At 32.3% G+C, this 20,342-nt stretch overlaps 2 protein-coding genes across 7 annotated transcripts in view; one reads left to right on the top strand and one right to left on the bottom strand.

Annotated features, from left to right (window-relative positions):
- Positions 1-20,342, top strand: part of CTNNA3 (catenin alpha 3) — a 1,348,033-nt gene that overhangs the window by 395,886 nt on the left and 931,805 nt on the right. The window lies entirely within an intron of this gene.
- LRRTM3 (leucine rich repeat transmembrane neuronal 3) overlaps positions 13,923-20,342 on the bottom strand; it is a 166,791-nt gene continuing 160,371 nt past the window's right edge. Inside the window, exon 3 of the mRNA XM_006190875.3 lies at positions 13,923-16,100. Within this exon, the coding sequence (XP_006190937.1) occupies positions 15,891-16,100 (210 nt within the window). The 3' untranslated portion in view covers positions 13,923-15,890. The remainder of the gene's footprint in view (positions 16,101-20,342) is intronic.

Here is a 20,342-nt window from a genome sequence, read left to right as displayed (position 1 = left end):
TTCTAAGGAGTAATGGGACACTAGGACTAAAGATGGGATATGTATGCCAAGTGAAAATTATTACATTTTAAGTTTGTACTGCATGCTTCATAAATCTTACAGTTGTGCTAAAGTCTTAACCATATGAATACACATGAAATGTTACATTTGAATGAATTAACATAATGTCATAAATGAAATATTATTTTATTTTCCCTTTTCATGAATTTTTTATGACCTATGACTGAAGTTAATAGTGATTAAATTTTGGATAAGATATGAAAACTATCTTCATTTTTAATCTCACTTTTGGGGATTTTGTTCCTATTTATTTCCTAGTTTATTAATATGGTACCTAAAACCTACATTTTAAGTTTCAGAATTTAACTTACATGCTAATCCCAATTCTCTGCATGTAAGTGGAAGGAGACACTTTAAATGGTATCGTGAAATTATGTTGAAGATATTTTCATACTGGATAAAATTGAATATACTTGGAAAAATATTGCCTCCTTTCAATTTAGAGCTGAGATTGGAGGGTTAGATGGGCAGCTCAGAAAGAGGAGTTTCGACTATAAAGGAAGTGAAAGAATGAATATTTGGAATATAGTTATCATGGTTTATGATCTATAAGCTATATCTTAGTTAACTTTAAGGTAAAATTTAATATTAAAAAAAACTGAAGAGCCACTTAATGATAACCTATATGGACTTTTTGGCTTACTCCAAGAAAGTACTTTCAAAAAAAATTGTTGAGAACTTCATTTTTAACCCTAGTTAGCTCTTTTGAAAATATAATTTGTTAGTGTCTTTAATCCAGCATCTGAGAAGATGTTTCTACTAGTTGAAAATATCTTGAAATGTATGTCCTACTTTGCTTAGTGATCTTTATATCTTAAGAATGGTATATGAGAAAAGGAGTGTGTTGTATGAGTGTGCACATATGTGTGTGTGTCTATCAGTCTGTTTTTACAGCTTGTAAGGAAGACTCAAATTAAGGAATTGAAAATCTAAGATGATGAGATAGTAGAAGGTGTGCATTATGCTGCAAAGAAATGAATTGGCATTCCAAAATGCAGATTATACCACTGTTGCAATAAAAATCAAAAACACTTTTAGGATAGCAATTCTATTTCCTGATTTATACTTTTTGCTTCCCTCTGAATAATTTGAGACTGCTTGTAAGAAAAGACATATGAAATTAAGTGAACAAAATAGGATTACAAAGAGGAAATAAGCAATATGAAAAGAAAGTCGGGACACTCAACAGGAAGGTTAACCTGGTTACCATGTTGTTAGGTATAACCCACTGTGGGTTCCTGAGCTAAAATGTGAAGATAGAATGTGTTATAGGGGTACAGAGCTCTAGCATTCATTGAGGACAAAGCACAACCATACCTAAGGGGGAATTTTTCCTGGACCTAGCTCTGAAATACATTTCTCATATGCTCTTTTTAAAAATTGTGTTTTATAATGTGATATTTATTTTATGTTTATTTTCCTTAACAATATTTTCCTTAACAATTAAATATAGAAGTATATTCGCAAAAGCTTTTCTTATATGGACCTGTAGCACATGCTGAGGGCAAAGTCCAGTGTATATGTAGCATATTATACAGAAAAAAAAAAGTCTAGAAAAGATAAAATTGATTTCAGGGTTGGAGATAAAAAGTTCAAGGGAAATGTTCCTCTTTGCTCTAAAAAAATTGAAAAATGAGATGAAGTAAGTCTTCTTGCCTTGATTCTTAAGACCAAAAATTCCTTCTCTTTGAAGTATCTCAGCCTCTATTATCTTTCTTCACCTGTTCTCTTTCCCTCTATCTCAGAAAGAATACAAGATAAAATTGACCAAATAAGTGCTGACAATACATATATAAATGTATTCTGCATCCACTTAAAATTCAGATTTCTGTTGCCAGTTGCATAAATTTACAGCATGGATCAATTCAGCCGGGGGAAAAGGCAGAAAATGAAAAGAGAAAACAGGACAAGGGATCCAAGTCAGTTAAAATATTTTACTTACACCCTAAGCCAAAGGAAGTTATGGAAATGCCTGGGAAAGAAGAAATTTTTAAGGAAGCTTATGATTTTAGATCAGCTATAAAATAAGACAATTATAAAATATCTATAATATACTGAAAAGGGTGGAAAATTTAGGTGTATTATCATAATTACCAGTTATAAGTAAATCAATTGTTCATTATTTCCATTGAAAGAACAAACTGACAACAACATCTATTCAATGTGTGAATGATTCAGTTAATAGCTTTTGACACGTCATTTCTGACACTTTTTAGGGGGGAGATAAAAATACTGCAGTGATTGAAATACATTGCGCTGGAGTGACTTGCACATAATTCATTACTTACTGGTACTCTTACTTCTAAAAAAAAATTTTTTTCCCCCAGAATGAAATAGCTTAAATGCTAGATGTTTCAGGGTTTGCTTTGGTAAGAATGTTACCATTTGGGAATTTCATAATCAGTAGCAGGTGAATAGTTGGATACTTTTCACACATTAAAAAAATTTATTGGTATTTCTAAGGAGTTTGGTGTGTTCTCTGGGCTACCATGACTCTGGGAGAAGTGGGAATGTCCTGTAGTGGATTTCTTCTTATCTTGCTATCCATTATAGGACCACATGTAAATATATTCCAGTGGGTAACTTTCTGTCACATAATGGTTTAATATAAATAATTTAAATAGATATTTCAATACATATATTAGCAATTCTCATTAATGAGCTTCTGGATCTTTCATAGAATACACATGTACAGTCATATAAAGCCAAGTCTTTGATTATTCAAGGGATTTGTGGAATTTCTAAAATCCAGCCACAAGCAAAGAGCTGCTTTTGTGAAAAGTGTCAATGGATCTTTTTAAAGGGGAAGGCTTTGAGCCTTATCTGAATTTTCTTAAGCTCTGGGATATTCAGTTTATTGAAAAAAGATTTTGAAACCTATGTTTGGTTGTCAGATCTGGAACTGAATTAAATATAACCTTATTTATACTTTTTGGAGAGCCAGCAGAACTATGTGATACTATACAATTGGATAATTTATATTGCAAGATAAACTAATATAAGCTTTTCCTCTCCAAGTCTTATCACCCTTGCTCACTATGTCAGCACATTTGTGTGTATCATACATTATCACACAAGAGGTGGAGAAAAAGAAAGAACACATGGAACATGGAAAAGAAGAGTAAAAATATTAATTGTCCTGTAGTTTATCTTTAGGGACCTGAAACTAACAGTTCCTTGCTTACTTTTCTGAAGCCACCTATGTTATGTCGTAGTGGAATGGAGAAATCTAATACATTTTATTTCACATAACTGAAAGGAATGATAAATTATTTAGATCAAGTTTTAGTATTACATCATTATAAGTTTATTTTTAACCCCTTTTTAATTTTTAGCCTATATCTGCTCTTTTTCTTATTTTCTTGCTGTTTCTATTTTAGAAAATGTTTTCAAGCTAGGAGTCTTTTGGGGAATGAATTTATAGCAAATTTAATATGCAATGGGAAATTCAATAGCAATAATAAAATGTAGCCTGTCTCTAAAGATCACTAGCTTCAGATGTTTAATTATTCAGCTGTTTTAATCCATTAATTGTCACAAGTCCTTTTGGAAATAGACAGGGTACAAACTGAAAAGGAGTGGTAGGGATCATCAAAGGCTTGTATTTTAACTAGCAGTATACCTTATGAACTTGGAGTTTCCAACCTGCTGGTGAAGACAGTATTTCTCAAAGCCTTTTTGGAGACTGTCCAATTATTTGCCATCACCATTCCATCATGCACTTACTGTGTTCAGGAATGTAAATGTCACTATTTCACACTAATTCTAACAGTATCAGGCTTGCATGAAATGAAAAGCACATTAATTTTCTTTGTAAACCAACCGGAGTTTCTCAGACTAAATTTTGCTGCTTCTTAATAGGAATTAAGGATAGTCATGAAACTTCAGAAACCTAAAGGCTGTTATATTTTTATAGTTATTAACAAATTATAGACCCTACATATGTAACATTTCAAAGATAATATTCAAAGAACTCTCATTAGGAATGTTTTAGGTATTTAATATAATGGAAATAGTTGCAGTCTAATGAACTCAGTTTTATGGGCTCATTTATTATAATACAGTGTAGGTCACACTGTAGATAACTATCAAGAGTAAAAATTTATATGTAATTTATTTTTGAAAAATAATTGTTTGAATGTAATATACATTCAATATCCATATATTGGATTGTCATATCTGCTCTTGCCATACTGCCCATTCTTCATAATCCACAAGAATGTTTTAGGAGAACGTCAAGACACAAGTCCTTTGGCATTCAATGAAATAGCATTATTCATGATAACCTCTTTTCATGTTAATATCGATATATTCTAGTCTAAAATTAAAATATATTCATCTTCATAAGTGGGAAGATCAGAAAACTATACTCTGACTAGCTACTGAATTTGCTTTAACTATTTTGGCTCAGCTTAATGCAAGGTGCATTCTTGAGGATTTACTATGAAATTGCCTTAAGTATCAAACAAACAATGGAATAGTTTGGGAATAATGGTAGCCTTACAAAGAGAGGAATTTGTTAAGGGGAAAAACATATTAAAAGAAGCAAAAGTAATGACACTGAGCAACTACCAGAGCAAGTGTGCGTATTGCTATATTAGATGAGCACAGTGGTCACTTTACCGGTGTTTTTCACTTTCTTAAAGAATTATCTGATACTAGTAGAATAAAATACAGAAGACCCTATGTATAACCTAATTCTCATTCACTTTAATATCAGTCATGTCATAACCACTAAGGGGTGAAAATTTAAATTGTACAGGTGAATACACCTCTTCTACATTTTTCACATATTCGTGAGGTCAGAACTGTAATACAGGCTTTTTTGACACACACAATGGATTTGCTTGGGACATGTTAAATACAAAGCAAAACAAAAAACATCTGACAGTCCACTACACTTATTTCTTATTATTTATTTAATAAAATTGCATATGGCCTGAATTTACCATAGAATGACTAAATTGAATTCTTTTGATTTGAAAATCGAATTTTGAAGATTGTGAAAGGGGAAAATTTTTTAAAAATCTGCTTTAATTTATATATGGGAAAAAACTGAGTAGCTAACTATCCTAGGAAAATGCCATACTGAGAAACTATAGGAGTTTTAGATTTCCAGAAGCTAATACTCACACACATCTAAAATACCTCTGAACTATAATTAGGAGTGGGGAGTCGAGCCTGCAGGACAGGTGTGAGTTGTGTGACTGGTGAACTTCAGAATCCAGAGTTTCAAATGGCCTTGACTTTGAGGTCTTTTCTGATTTTCTGCCAGCAATTCCTTCAGTCCTGCAGCATCATGCATATACTTTATTTTTAGAAATATCACATTGAATTACAATTATTTATTCACTTTTAAGTATTTGATCATGTTATTGCCTATCTTAGTCCTTGGAATATTATAGTGGAAGCTGAATAAATAAATACTTATTTGATTGAATTGAATTAAAAACACCAAAGTATTGTGGATATAATATAAAACAGTCTCTATACAAAAGAAAATCGCTCAGAGTAAATGCCTGTGAATGAAAATTTATAACTATCAAGTGAACACAGAGATAGCTGCAAGTTAATAGTCTAAATGATAAGCAAAATTTTTTGGAAAGAGAACATTTCTCAACTTTATTTGTACTTAAAAAAATAACAGCTTTACTGACAATTGTCTGTGCTTTTAAGGCAGAAATAATTCTGCATATTTTGTTAAATTTTCATGTGTTTGTAAAATATTTACTGTAGTGAAAAATAGTATTGAGTAAATGTGAATTCTAGTAGTAGGTCTGTTTTCTGTTACCAAAATAATATGGATCATGGCCTTTGATAATATTCTGCTTTAGTTTCTTTATTTGTAAAATGTAGCAAGTCAAAAGTAAAAGTTGTTTTCACTCTTTGGAATAAAAATTCTGGTTAGTATTCACCAATATTAACATAAAGACTGAAAAGGTTGAAAAAGAAAAAGTCAGTCTATAGGCCTTTTTTTCTCCTGATGCCAAACAGTAATTTGACTGAGGATGTTGTAGTTATTAGCTTCTAAGAAATTATTTGATTTAATTCACATAATTATTTTAAATTAATAGAGTTGTCTGAATCAGTCTTCAAAATGCTTTATAAATATTTTACTGATACAGACACAACATTCTCCATAAAGGATTAATATTATCTAACACCTCCCCACTCCAAAGAAAGATAAAACACAATGAACAAATAGCAATATAAAGAGAAACAGAGTTGAGAAAAAGTTGCGAAATGTTTATGCCCATATAGAAAGGCCAAGAGTATGCTATGGCCAGAGTAAAATTTGGGTCTGAACTTTTAGACAATTAGGACAAAATTTGAGCTCGGTATTTCTAGGCCAAACAAGCACAACTTTAACAAATACTATTAGAATAACAGATGTCCATAAATAAAACATGATGTTCTTTCTTCTTTCTTTTCTTTATTTTACCCACCTGAATACTGCTAGTCTTACATTCTATCTTTCTCAGTTCTCTTTTTTACCCAGAATTATCCTCAAAAATTCTGCTAACTTTGATTTCATCTTCTGATCGCTGTGTGCACTTGCAGGTATTCCATTTAGCTTGGAATTTGTTTTGTTTTGTTTTGCTTAATATGGATGTCTTTCCTCTTTGCTAAGACCATAAGCCCCTTGAGAACAGGGCCTACATCATATGCTTTTTAAAAATCTCAAAGATTCTTAATTTCCACTAGACGTATATTAGGTATATAATAAACACATCCATTATATTGATGTCTTCAGTTATAGCCTTAAGTGAATACACTTTTTAATGTAAAAGTTTGACTTATGAAGTAGATTTTAAATGGGCAGTTAGTAGGGGGTCACTTTGTCAATATATCTATCATATGAATTTGAATTCTTGTTCCATAATTTAGTAGCTATATGTTGTATAATCACTTTGAGCATCATTTTTCCTTATCTTCTTAAGGGGATAATGGTACTACTTACTTCATAGGGGCATTGTTAATCCTATTAACCATATTAATGAAGATTAAATGAATTAATGCAAATAAAATGTTTAGAAATGTAAATGTTCATTAAGTGTTAGTTATTATCATTTTTTCTTAAACTGCTTAGTACTAAGTCATTCTTTCTGGAAATAATTAAATAGAACTTCTGATGAGAATTATAGAGCACAATCAATTGCCTGAAGTCTGTCCTCAGAGGTGAAAGTATGTGACAATAAAGCTATATCATCAATACAGAGAATAGTATTTATATTCTCAGTAGCTTGAAGGCATGCACTTATCTTAAATCTATATCCAATTATTAAGTTAAAAAGAAGTGACCCCCAAACTACACTTCTGTTTTATATTACATAAAATATTTATCTGTTAGAAGACTTTTCTTCCAATCCCTTGGTGGTAGAACCAAGGTGTCATATTGAGCTCACACATTTTTGTCCCATAACTGGAATCAAAGGCAAGGAAAACATCAGTAAGGGCTACTACCCCAGCCTTATGTTATTCCTCCACAAAATGATGAAGTTTGAAAGGGGTTTATTGTAAAATAGCCATGTCTAAAATCCAACATACAACATTGGTTCAAGAAACTCATGTTTGAAGTTTGTTAAAGAGGAAACTGACAAAGAGTTTTGAAGGATGTCCAATAAACTGAACTTAAAATTTCATCAAATCCAAAGGTGAAAAATTGTTGACCTCACAAAGATCTCAAGTTTTTCTCCAGATATTTAGAGTTCAGAAATGTCCAGTATCTCTCCCAAGACCTCTTTGTTATAGGTGTAGTCAGACTAGGGCTGAGCTGGGCCTCTAGGCGCTTGTCTCAAGGCAATAATTTCCTTATTTTATAAATGAATATAAAATAAGACTCGTATATAATGAATATTACCAGTGTCTTGTCAGGAACTGCTAGAGAGGACTTTCAAACCATTTTTCCAGCTCCTCACCATGGTGGACATGCTATTCTAGTAATTGCCTTATAGTAGAGCAGAATGACAGAGTCAATCCAAGTCTTTCACCACATTTTCATCAGGTTGTTTAGGCCATTATATTTATGGACCTGTAATCTGAAATACATCATTGATGTAAAACAGTTAAGAACAGATGGAGTATATTTAAAACACAATTTATTTCTCAACTTCGGAATTTTACTAGGTATATATGAATTAATGTAATTACTCATGTGGCTAAAGCAGCAGTTTGGGGCTTATATTCTAGCTATTTCAAAATTAATCTTGAAAAGAACATTTGGTATTTAGTTTCAATCTTTTATTCTGACTTTTCAGTTTATCTCTGGAGAAATATTCTTGAAGTATTTCTTATCCTTAGTATTCTCTCTTTAGGTAGAATTAATTCTATCTTCCCATCTATTTAATATGTATTGCCACACAAATATCTGTTTGCTTTTATGTCCCTAATGTCCATAGTGGTTTTTACTGATGACATAAATGTTATTGTAAATTTTAATTATTAGTCTTAGATTTTAAAATTACTTGAAGGTTATCTAATGACAATAAATCACATTTCCTTTACTTACCTCACAGTCTGTAATTCTTTGTCCTCTTCATTTCCTTCACCGCATCTTCAACCCAGATACCAGGAGTGTCTTTGTTGTCCCAAATCAGAATTAGTTTAGATATTTCAGATAAAATTTCTGTATGGTGTTCATGGTGCCAGGATGAACAGATGTAATGATATTATATTCAGGATGTTAGAGCTTCTTTCTTTGCTGGGCTTAGTAATTGTTTTAAATTTATACTGTAATTTTATCACAGAATAGTAGTGGCAATTTTTAGTAGAATTGTGACTTACAGAGTATTTTACTGGTTCTTGAATCCGACATGGATTATAAAAGAAAAATGTGTTCTATACATATGCTACATGTTCAGATAGTGTGATGGAGAAAAATGCTAATGCAACTCCCCAGTTATGTTACCTTGGACTTGTGCAAGTTCATAGAGAAACAGAAGAGATGGTTAGTCCAATGGTTTAATAAAAAGCTCCTAGAGACACTAATGGGATCAAGACTATTTAATAATCATTTGTTAAAAGCTGAGACTGAGGAAGATTTATTTGAGGGTGTGAATTTAAAAATAAACTTAAAATTTTTATTTGGCACCTACACATAATGGTGAAAACATTTGTATTGCCTTCAGAAGGAAAATTATATTTATTTTTTAATTTAAACTGCATATTATGTTCTGAGTAAAAGGACAAGCAGAAACTACATTGTTATAAAGGTTATCTTCCTGCCTCCTTTATGTAATGTGCTCTCAAATCTCGTAACATTTGTATAAGTAATAATGCTTCTAGAAAAAATATCCCACATAAAATCATTACAGGAGACGTTCTGCAACCCTTGCCACGTCATTGCCACTTAACATTTTGTGATTGTAGATGATTGGTATTTTTCTTTACATTGTCATCTACACTGGTCACTTTATTGACTGTTCATCTATACAGTTTTTGCTTCAATTGACATCCTTCCCTCCATTTTTGGCCAGGTTAAGGTTATATTGTGGATATCTACTTATTTTATTTTTGTTAAAAGTTTATAATGTAGCTAGGAAAATTGGAATGAAAGCACAGCCTGACTATTTTGAGTATTTATTTTATGAAGGATTTTTCTTTCAAATGTTCACTCTTTTGGGGAAACAATATATAAAGCTTCAAGGAAATGGATATTTCTTTCCATTAAATTGCTGACTTGGGATATTGAAGGGAATCTCTACACAGTGTGAAATAGCTTATGAAATTTTTCTGTTTAGGAATAAGAAAGTACATTCTTTTTCTCCTATCTTCATACCACTTATTAAAATATATGAGCCTAGTTATATTGATTATGGTCTTTTTAACATTTGAAAATGTGCTATTGGGTGGTCAGAACACATTCTTAGAGTCAGATGAACTGGGTTTGAATTCCCAACTCTACTGAATCAACCTTGGCAAATTATTCAATTACTTTGATCCTTATTTTCCTCTTCTTTAAATGGTGGTTGTATCTGTTTACTTAGATGATTTGAGAATGAGATGAGGACAGCACAATGCCTTGTACATCATAAATTCATTCTTTCCTCTCTCCTCAACTCTAGCTTTTCAACTGATCCATGAAAGCAAATAGTAGGTTAAGTGAATAGTGCAGCTGATTTAAGGTGGTTATCAGATATTCCTGTTCATAGAGCTAATAAGGGGCAAAATCTATAAACAACAAAGTTTGTCAGGAAACAACCTGACCACTTTATATATAGTGGTCCTTTGTTGTGCATTTTTCTAGTCAAGAAAAATGTTCAGCCATGCTTAGCAGACTAGATTCACATTGGCATAGCAAAGCACAAGAATAATTTTAGACTAGAATAAAAAGCAACTGAATGGCTTGGTGAAAGTAAATTCATCTGAATAATATTTTGCAAAAGTTAGCATGCATCAGAGCTTAGTTCCAGAGACTGTAATTCAGTAAATCTAGTATGGACCCAAGAGATTTGGGCTCATTTTGATCTCTTAATAGTAACTTTGAGGCTATTATAGGTGGTAAAAGTTTAAGCCAATAAATAGAAAGAGTGTAACTGGCAACTTCGTCCGTATTATTTTAATGCTATTTTCATATTAGTCCAGATAAATAAATTCAATAAATGAAACTGACTGGAAATGATTCCTCTTTAATGTATATAGACGTGCTCAAAACCTAGAGTCAGTCTTCATTTTATATAGTCTGAGGCAAAGTCCTGATCATAGAACCTTTAAGGCCATAAAGTACATGTGCTGCATTATACAACACAAGATATGTGGAAATCGATTTACAAAAGCTAAATTAGTGGGTGATGTTTCAGATTTGAAAACAAAAAGGATTTACTTCAAGGATCCTTTATCACATGGTCCCTTGGGGTACTTGAAATGTTATTTGATTTATACAAAATAAAAATTCACTCAGCTTTTCAGGAAGACATATATCATGTAAAACAAAATCTATAAATGTTTGGGAGAAAGGAGGAAGAAACTCAAGAGTTCTCTAAACTCTAGATGGCTGAGGCACTCTGTTGCTTTAAGGTCACTATCCTTAATAGAAAGGTAAATAATCAACTGTGGACTTTTTTAAACATGAATTTTTACCCTAACATAAAAAATGTAAATATAACAGCTTCCTATCTCATAGTAAATCGTAATGCAAGCCATAAGAGACCTTTATAAATAATTCTTCACTGTTTTGGTATATTTTTAAAGAAATTTTCAGATGTTTCTTTCCCATTACCCAGTTGATAGTAAAATGAAGCACAGTCGCTGATTGTCAATTTACCGTACCCTCGTGCCTATCTCAGAGTTTTGAAAGCCTTGACCCTGGTACTTCTCTAGTTAGACAGCTGTGGTGAGTTGAAAAGGTAACGCAAGTAGTTGGAGGCTGTTACCGCAAGACCAACTCGTCTGGATTTCTTAATGCATAACCAACGCATCTGAACCTTGGGACATTTTATGTGTTATGAGGTTGTTATACTATTACCCTGAGTGATAAACTGGTAAGAGCTATGGCAATGTAAGATGTTATTGTATCTACTCTAGAGATTTCTCACCCTCTTTTCTGCGGGCATGTATCTGCTGGTCCTGTTATCTTTCCCTTTATGTGCTGCCATCTACCCAGCAGATTATCTGCATCTGATTTTCTTTCTTCCAGTTTGCTAATCATTTACATCAAGTACCTGTTTTATGCTTTCAGTTTATTTACTTATTTTGAATGCTTAGTTTTAGAGATGATACCTGTCTTCCAGTCAGGAGCAGACAAAAATAAATATATTTTTAATCCCATATACAGTGGTTTTATTTTAGAAAATATTTTTGCAAAAAAGACTTTGCTATTTCTAAGCAGTTTGTGGAGTTATACTGATCTGATTTCAAGTCAGGATTATGTCATTTGTCTCGAATGATAAATTTGGGCAAGTTTTCCTTCTAAAAATATGATTTATATTAAAATCTGTATGACTTCATGGTTTTGGCAGTAAGAGTAGAGACAATAAAAATGAGTTGATCAGTAATATGTTATTTGCTTACTAGCATATGTTTTTAGTATCTGTATATCAGTTTGGATGAATTATATTTCATTTTTATTAGGAGAATAGAGAAAATCATTCTCCATTAAGCTAGGTGTAAGAATTCATGGTTCTTTCAATAAGTATTTTCACTGAAACAAAAAAAGGACAAAAAATTATAAAGGTTTCCCCAATTAGCTCTGAACTGAATGTTTGTTCAGTCGAAATGTGTTAAACATATGTCCAACCTTGCGCTGTTGATCTGTTTTATAACTGTACACACAATCTCAATTTTGGTGGTCTTGGTTTTTTTTTTCCCTTGTGCTTCTCAATTTTATGTCTATACCTTGGGGCCTATACACATCCACTTCTTGGAAGCAACTGTTCTACACATTTACAAATGATATGAGATATCAAAAATTTATAATTTTCTATACTTTTTTAATAAAGAGTTTTAATGTGAGAGCCCAGAGTAGCACACAGAAAGAGTCCGTTTAGCCCATATATGATACAGACAGAGGAACTGAGTTAAATTAGGGATCACTAAACAACATGTCAAACATTATTTCATTCTGTTCAGTATCTGGAAATTCTCTGGCCCTGATCAGAGAAGGAAGATTTATAGTATAGTGGAAAGGTTAATAAGCTCTGAATTTTGACCTGCTCCATTTCTGACCAGGGCCAGTTCACCTCTTTTTAGGCAACCTGGTGGTCCCCTCACTCCCTGGACGTCACCATATTCATGCTCAAGTGATCCTCTTTCTTCATCCTCCCAAGTAGCTGGGAGTAAAGGTGTGCATGAACACACCCCGCTAATAGGCTCTGAATTTTCAGAGTGCTTTAACTTCACCAATTACTAGTCCCATGTTCTTGGGTGAGTCTCAACTTCTTTGAGATTAATGTGTCTTCATAGGGTGGTTATGAAGACAAAATAGAATAATTTATGTGGAATGTGGTTTGTAAACTTTAAAACACTGTAAATTTATTGTTTGCTGCAGCTACTGCTGTTACTGTAGCCACGTTGGGTTAAATTGCATTTTTCAACTCCAAACACAAGCATTTCAGTTGCTTAAATAGGTGAGTAAGAGGAAGGGAGACAGGGGGACAGGGTGGTTAGAAAGAGGAAATAGGAGATTATTGAATGCTGAAAAAGGTTAGAAATAAAGATTTTAAATGCAAATGTATAAATTGCAAATGTATGATTAAGATACTAGACACAATCTCCTCTAGCAGGTTTTCATTTTCCCCAACCCCTTACACCCCTAGATGTGGCAGAATAAAAATTAAGCAAACAAGTAACCCCAGCACCTTTTTTTTCTCTTGTAAAATCCTTTGGATTTAATTTCAAATATGAGAAATATCAAAATTCTTAGTTTATTTTGCTCTTTCTGTAGTAAGTCCTCCGATGCACAGAACATTCCAAGGTGACTGCTTCTATTTTTAGTTATTTACTTTAGATGAACTTAAAACGTTTAAGAAAGAAAGCAGTTTGTGTCAGGATATCAAGGGCATATATTTGTGAGGCTCCCTGGAATCTTAAAATTTCTAAAAATCATTTGTCAATTTGAAAATGTCTGGAAAGAGGTATAAAGTGCTTATTTACACAAATTAAAAGATGTTTGGATCTTTGCAAGGACAACTTCTAATGAGAGAAAATTGCAAATGACGTTTTGGTTTACATAATAAATAAAAATTTGCATCTGATTTCAGATCCACACATAATAGATTTATAATTAACCTTCTGTAGATTTGCTAACTGCAAAGCAAAGTCTCAAAGTAGAAGATCAAGAATACTCTGACAATAATACATTGCAAGGAAATTAGAAATTGGAAAAAATAGAAATTAAAAGTAAACGTAAAATGACAGTTTTTTAGAATAGCAAATAATTTATGCAAAATACGTTACAAAATCTGGGATGCTCAATAGTTGATACAAGTACTATGACATTTAGTTTCATTTAAAATAGTAAGAGTTTGCTCTTCCAATATTGTAGTTTTTTTCTTTCTGACTTTGTATGCTTTCAACAAAAACTTGCTCTACATTTTTAAAGTTCATTCTTCTTGAAGCTGCTCTTAAATTTGCCATGATAAACCTGCATAAAACTACACTTTTGAATTTCTTTGAAAGAAATGAAAAATTAAGTTTGATACGGGTTTTCATAAATTCTTTTCTTCATTGTTTTTGACTGTGTTTGATCCCTGTTAGATTGACATACTCAACCTATTTTTGATGTCATGAATTTAAAATGACAACAGAAAAAAACACTTCTCCTAGTGCAACAGCAATTGAAAATTATAGTTTTATATTAAAAAAAAACCCCACAAAAGCATGTGTGAATACCATAGATAAAATAACAATATTTTCAAACAATACGTTGTATCAAGCAAACAGAAACAAGTTGGTTATTTAAGCCTCTGAAAAATCAGATTTTCATAACTTGATTGAACTAACTGTATAATACAATTGAATAATCAGTGTATGATCTGGGGTGGCTTCAAATTACTCTGGGTTATTTTTTACATAATTGGGAGGTGAATCTCATTATGAATAGCATTATAAACAATTTAGAACATATTAAGGATGTTTACAGTTGACTTGAGTGATAAAATTCTCCACCATGGCTCATATCTATATTGAATGAGCTCTAGATGTTTAGAGTTCTCTCTCAGGAGAAAAGTGATGTAGCACACAAAGTGGAAAAATTCATATATTTCCTTTGAGATGTTCCTAAAATATAGCTCACCATTCTAAATGAGAAATTGTCTTAAAAACCAGGCACATTTTGCACTCATGATTATTTTTAGGTAAACCACTTTGGGTTAATTAAGAGAAAAATTGCTACTGTACAGATATTATGCTTTATCCTCCCACCTTGGCCTGAAATAATGAGATGTACCAAGTTTTTCTTTGTCACTGGCAGCTGCACCTTTTAAGTATATCAAAGTCTGTTGCTGTGGTTACGGCCTTTGTTTCCAGTGATGTTTTGTCCATGCTTCCCCTGACCCTTAACAGTGGGTTACTCAAAAGAATGAAATAATGAGTCATTCATTCAGAAATATGTTGTTAAAATATTCCTCTTTATCATTACATTTCACTGCTTAGAAACTAGGCTGTAATTCAAGGCAACAGTTAAGTCTGAGAAGTGTTAAAAAAAAATCTTTGATTTTTTTTCATTTATAAGAAAAACCTGTCTATGTAATTGAAGAACTTCTTACAAGTCCCAACAATTAAACCCTTTTTGGTTAATGTATTATTTCTGGAACAAGTAGATAAAATTCTACGCAGTAAGCATGATAAAAATCGTGCATGTTTCGCACAGCACAGAATTTTAGAGTCAAGGTTTCTGGGCACAAAAGCAGTAACAAAACAGTCCCTACAAAACTGAGTAACTCTGAATAAACACAAGAAATAATTGTTGTTAATTTAAAATTTTAGAAACTGAAATGTGTAAAGTTTGTAAAGTAAAATGTAATTAAATTATGGTACTGTATACCAGTTGTTTCTATAATTGAAACTTTACAATATGAAAAATACATTAGCTCTGTACAGTTTTTACAGGTAGGTAGGATGAGTTTTGAGAAAAAAAGATTCTTTTTTTTTGCAGGGTCATACTCTAGGTCAAAAAAATACTGCACAACTTAGCTAATTACAAAGTGTAGACTTGAAACAATTCATGTCTTCTTTATTTCATGAAATCAATCTTGGATTTTTGTTTATTTTAACAGGGGATTTGTTTTGTTTTGTTTTGTTTTGTTTTTAAAGTCCACAATGAACAAATCTTCCTCATTTTGTCCTTGAGGTTACAAAGTTTGGTGGCAACCTTTGGTTACCGGTTAGTTCAGTTAAGCCAGCTGCTGTTTATGTTCACTGATTCGGCCAGCTGTTGTGATTGTGCTCAGGTCCAGCTCAGTCTCTAGGTGTGTTTCCATCGTATCTTCCTGTGCATTCGTTTCAAAGGACTTATGAGAGAGAAGTTCATGATGCACCCCACAGTAACTTATTGTGGGCTGGTCGTATGCCAGAAAAGTTGACACATTCATTGATAAAGGTATCTGGGGAAAAATGACATGAGAAAAGTCAGTTATAAAAAGACAAACAACTTTGGGGGCAAGACTTGGAGACTGTGAAGTGCTGAAGTGACTCACCTCTATGGTTACCTCTGTGGCTCAGGAGTCCCCACGCTATCCCACTAATGTCCCTCATTCTCATACTAACAAGCACAATGCAACAATTTTAAAAGCCTGGGATGAAGCTGCTTAATTCTTAAGTAGAATCTTCAGAGAAATAGGAGACTGAGTGATTCTGAAAATGCTAAAAGCTTTATTGGAAAAGTTAGAAAAATGTGTTTCCTCAGTAGGATAAAATTGTGGTATTAGAACTAAGAAAAGTATTATTTGGTTATTTATGATATTGGAATACAACTGGACAGTGATTCTCAAACTTTATCATTCAAGAAAATCACCTTCCCTTTCTTCAACTCCAATCTCCACTTCCCTGATTTTTTTGAATTTAGTAGGTCTGGGGTAAGACCTGGAATTTGCATTTCTTATAAGTTCCCATGTGATACTGCTGCTGTGAATCCATACACCACACTTTGAGAACCACTGTAGAAGAGAATTGTCTAGGTAAGTCATTCTGGCTTTTTTTACCCAATAACTTTTTTGTTTTTTTAATGGTTGATGGTTTTTATTAAGGGTGCTCTTTCATTGTAGTTAATACATAGGTTTTTCTAAAGACTTTCATTGAACCACCCCCAACCCAATAACTTTTTAATATTTATTTCACCATGAGGATTCTTGAAACATTAATGTATGTAGCTTGATCCATATATCCAAAATCTAAAGTTTAGTGAACTTCTAGGAAGAATCTATGACTGCTATGACGGTCTAACAAGCAACAAAAGATGATACTAGTTTGAAGGAATCATGATAAATATAGATATGGAAGGGACTCTCTTGCTAACTGCAGCTAAATGAAAAATAATAAGTTCTAAAAGTATGAGGAAAAAAGCAAGGGTGACCATTGTGAGCAAAAGGGAAGCATACATGTTACAGACAAAAGGTAGTTTGAAATGTAATCAGATGTCAACATCTATTCCCATTTTTTTCAATAAGATAAAAAAATTTGTCCTAAAAAGTAGGCAGATTTGAGAAAACTTCAGCCTTGAATTCTGTTTAATATCCTAATTACTAATTCATGTTGTTGAGTAACCTTGGATAAAAACTTCTGCCATTCTCATTTGGTGAGTGGATAAAATATATTTCTGTTTAAGCACATCAGATTAAACTCCTTTCTGATCTCAGCTAAGATTGGAGCCCAAAGCTAAGAAAAACAGAATGCCTAGGTTTTATTCTTTTAGTTAACTTCTTTACTTTCTTTGCCATTTTCTCCATGCATAAGAACCCTCTTTGCCTCTTCTCTTTCCATCCCAATCATTCTACCTATATTTATTTCTCCCTTAGTAAAAATTAGTTGACCAAATATTTCCTTATTTTCTCTTGAATTAGAGTATTCACTTCGAGATTATTACTTGGTTTTAATATGAACATTTCAATGCGTCAAATGTGTAGGGCTTAGTCCTTGAAGACAGAAATGTAATCCTGTTCTTCAAAACTACATTCCTGAGAACTCTTCCTATCTATGTGAGTTTTTTTAATTTGAAACATGTTTTCTGATGTGTGAATAAAAGACATCATACACTTTTTAAAAAATGATCAAGATGACTGAAAGATCACAAAGAAAATAATACGATGCTTCCAAATATGCTCATTTAAAATATTACAGTAAGAACTCCTGTTGTTACAGATGAAATAACTCAGAAAACTAAAATATATCATTATGCAAAAGTAATTGTACGGCATGAATAGATTTGAGTTATAGGAGAGAATGAAAATAGAACTGTTATTGAGTACGTGAGTTTAACAGCCTCTGAGAAATTGATGCTCAGTAATGTATTATGGGTCATGTATCTGTAGGATTTTATATACTTGTTCTTATTTGTCATGGAAACATGCTTCATATATACAATATCATTCCTGGCTTACTTGGAATTAACCCTACTGTGAATAATTTGTAATTTCTGTGGTGATGATTTATGAAAAATAATAAACCATCATACATTTATTCTCTGTGTGTGTCTGTGTGTGTGTACACACACACAATTGCCTGCTTGATTTAATATCTAGAGGCTGCTAGTACCCAGAGTGCAAGTCCTGATTTGAACCATATCAGTTAAGGAGTTACCTCTCATTATTTATTTTTAAAAGTCCCACATATTTTCTTTAGAGAGTTTCTTATTTTTGAATATATTTTATTTTAAAACACCTAACCCCATAGTTATACTTTCAAAGTTAAGTCATATTTTTCACATTTTAATCTTTCTGAAATTAGGATGGTACTTATAATCAACGTGGTTGTGAAACATGTATTTTCTTCTCTGCAACTGAAAGTGGTTCTTAAAGGTGATTATGTCTCAATACCAAGAAAATAGCATAGTCTATCTGGGAGTTCAAAATTTGTAGATACTGACAGGCATATGTAGAATAGATAAACAAGATTATACTGTATAGCACAGGGAAATGTATACAAGATCTGGTGGTAGCTCACAGTGAAAAAAAATGTGACAATGAATATATGTATGTTCATGTATAACTGAAAAATTATGCTTTACACTGGAATTTGACACAACATTGTAAAATGACTATAATTCAATAAAAATGTTAAAAAAAATTGGTAAGTTTGAAAAAAAAAAAAGAAGAGCATAGTAAGTTGTATTAGGTAGAATTTAACAGCTAAACATATCTGAATGCAACATCACAGTAGGTTTTTCCCAAGTTGACTTAAATGACTTTGAAAATCTTAAAGAGTTAGTGTTAGATATGTTCACATGTATATTTATAGGAATACACACACATATTGATATACATATATATGTACACAGTATATAAATACATACATACATACACATACATGTATAATCTTGTGGCCAATTATGATTTACTTATGATTTCAAAGTTATTTAAATCAAGTATGGAAAATACAAAGTATGGTGATATTTTGGTTTTGGGCAATTATTACATATTTGTTATCTATATAAAATATATATGTAGATATATAGTGTATATAGAGAGATAGTATTTACACACACACACACACACACACACAAGTGGCTGGGTAGTGATGGAGAGACTATCCACTAGTATTAAACAAATACCTTGAGGCTCAGATACAACCCATGTAAATGCCTTCTTTTCACCAAGTCAGTAAACAGAGCAGCCCCTTCTTCCTTTCATAGCTGTCAGTCATGTGACCTTGTGCCCTTAGTTTTCTTTTCACTTTTCTGTCTGACCTTGGTGTCCTCTATTCATTCTCTCTGCCTCTGTCCCTTTCCCCATTTTTACTTGATTTATATTAATATGCTGAGGCAGGAGAGACACACAGCCATGCTCTCCTCTATGGACAGAGTGTTCAATAGGACAATCCCAGTTTATGCTTATCGTCCATTTTACAAATAGTCAAACACTTAGTTAACCTACCTAAAGATAACCCAAATATGTTATTTCATAAAATGAAAATGAACATCAAACCTGAGTGCCTGACTAGCTAGTCAGAATGGTTCTGAGAAGGGCAGTAGGAGATGAAAATCTAATAAGGCTCTGCTTTCCCAGGCCTTTCGTTAGAGGGCCCTACTTAAAGTGTCCATAGAATCTTCTTGTCATATCTTTCTGAGAGAACATTTTTTTCCAGTGTATTTTAACCTGGTAAACTCCTATTTATAATTACTAATGATTTCCTTCAGTCAGTGTTTTCCAGGTGAGCTGATTATTCTTAAGGCATAACTTATAGAGATCCAGGGATATGAAAACTTCCCAGAAAGCAATAACATCTAGAATCTGAGCTAAGAAATAATTACGTGCTATTCTAATGATGAGAGGTAGTAACTGACCCATTATTTAGGAAGTTCCCCTCAGGAAAAATTTCTGCTCTACTAAACTATTTACTGTCTTGACATCAATGATATTTGCCTAAGCAGTAATTTTCCAGTGTCTTTCTCAACATCAATTATATGTACCTTTCATATACAAAAATTTTGTAATGTTTGATGAATAACAGTAACTCATTATTAAGTCTTTTTCCCATTCTTGTATAATATTTGAGCTTTTGACTTTAAGGGGGAAAATAGCTTTTTTAAGTTTCTAATTTGTGATTAAGTAAAAGTGGTCATTTTAATCTTATATTCACTGCATAAATAATATCTATGTATATTTTTACAAATATATGTGTTTAGATATGAA

The sequence above is a fragment of the Camelus ferus genome, chromosome 11 (assembly GCF_009834535.1).
Source record: "Camelus ferus isolate YT-003-E chromosome 11, BCGSAC_Cfer_1.0, whole genome shotgun sequence".
In the NCBI taxonomy this organism is placed as follows: Eukaryota; Metazoa; Chordata; class Mammalia; order Artiodactyla; family Camelidae; genus Camelus; species Camelus ferus.
The sequence above is the reverse complement of the archived record's forward strand: the minus strand, read 5'-3'. Positions and strand labels throughout refer to the sequence as shown.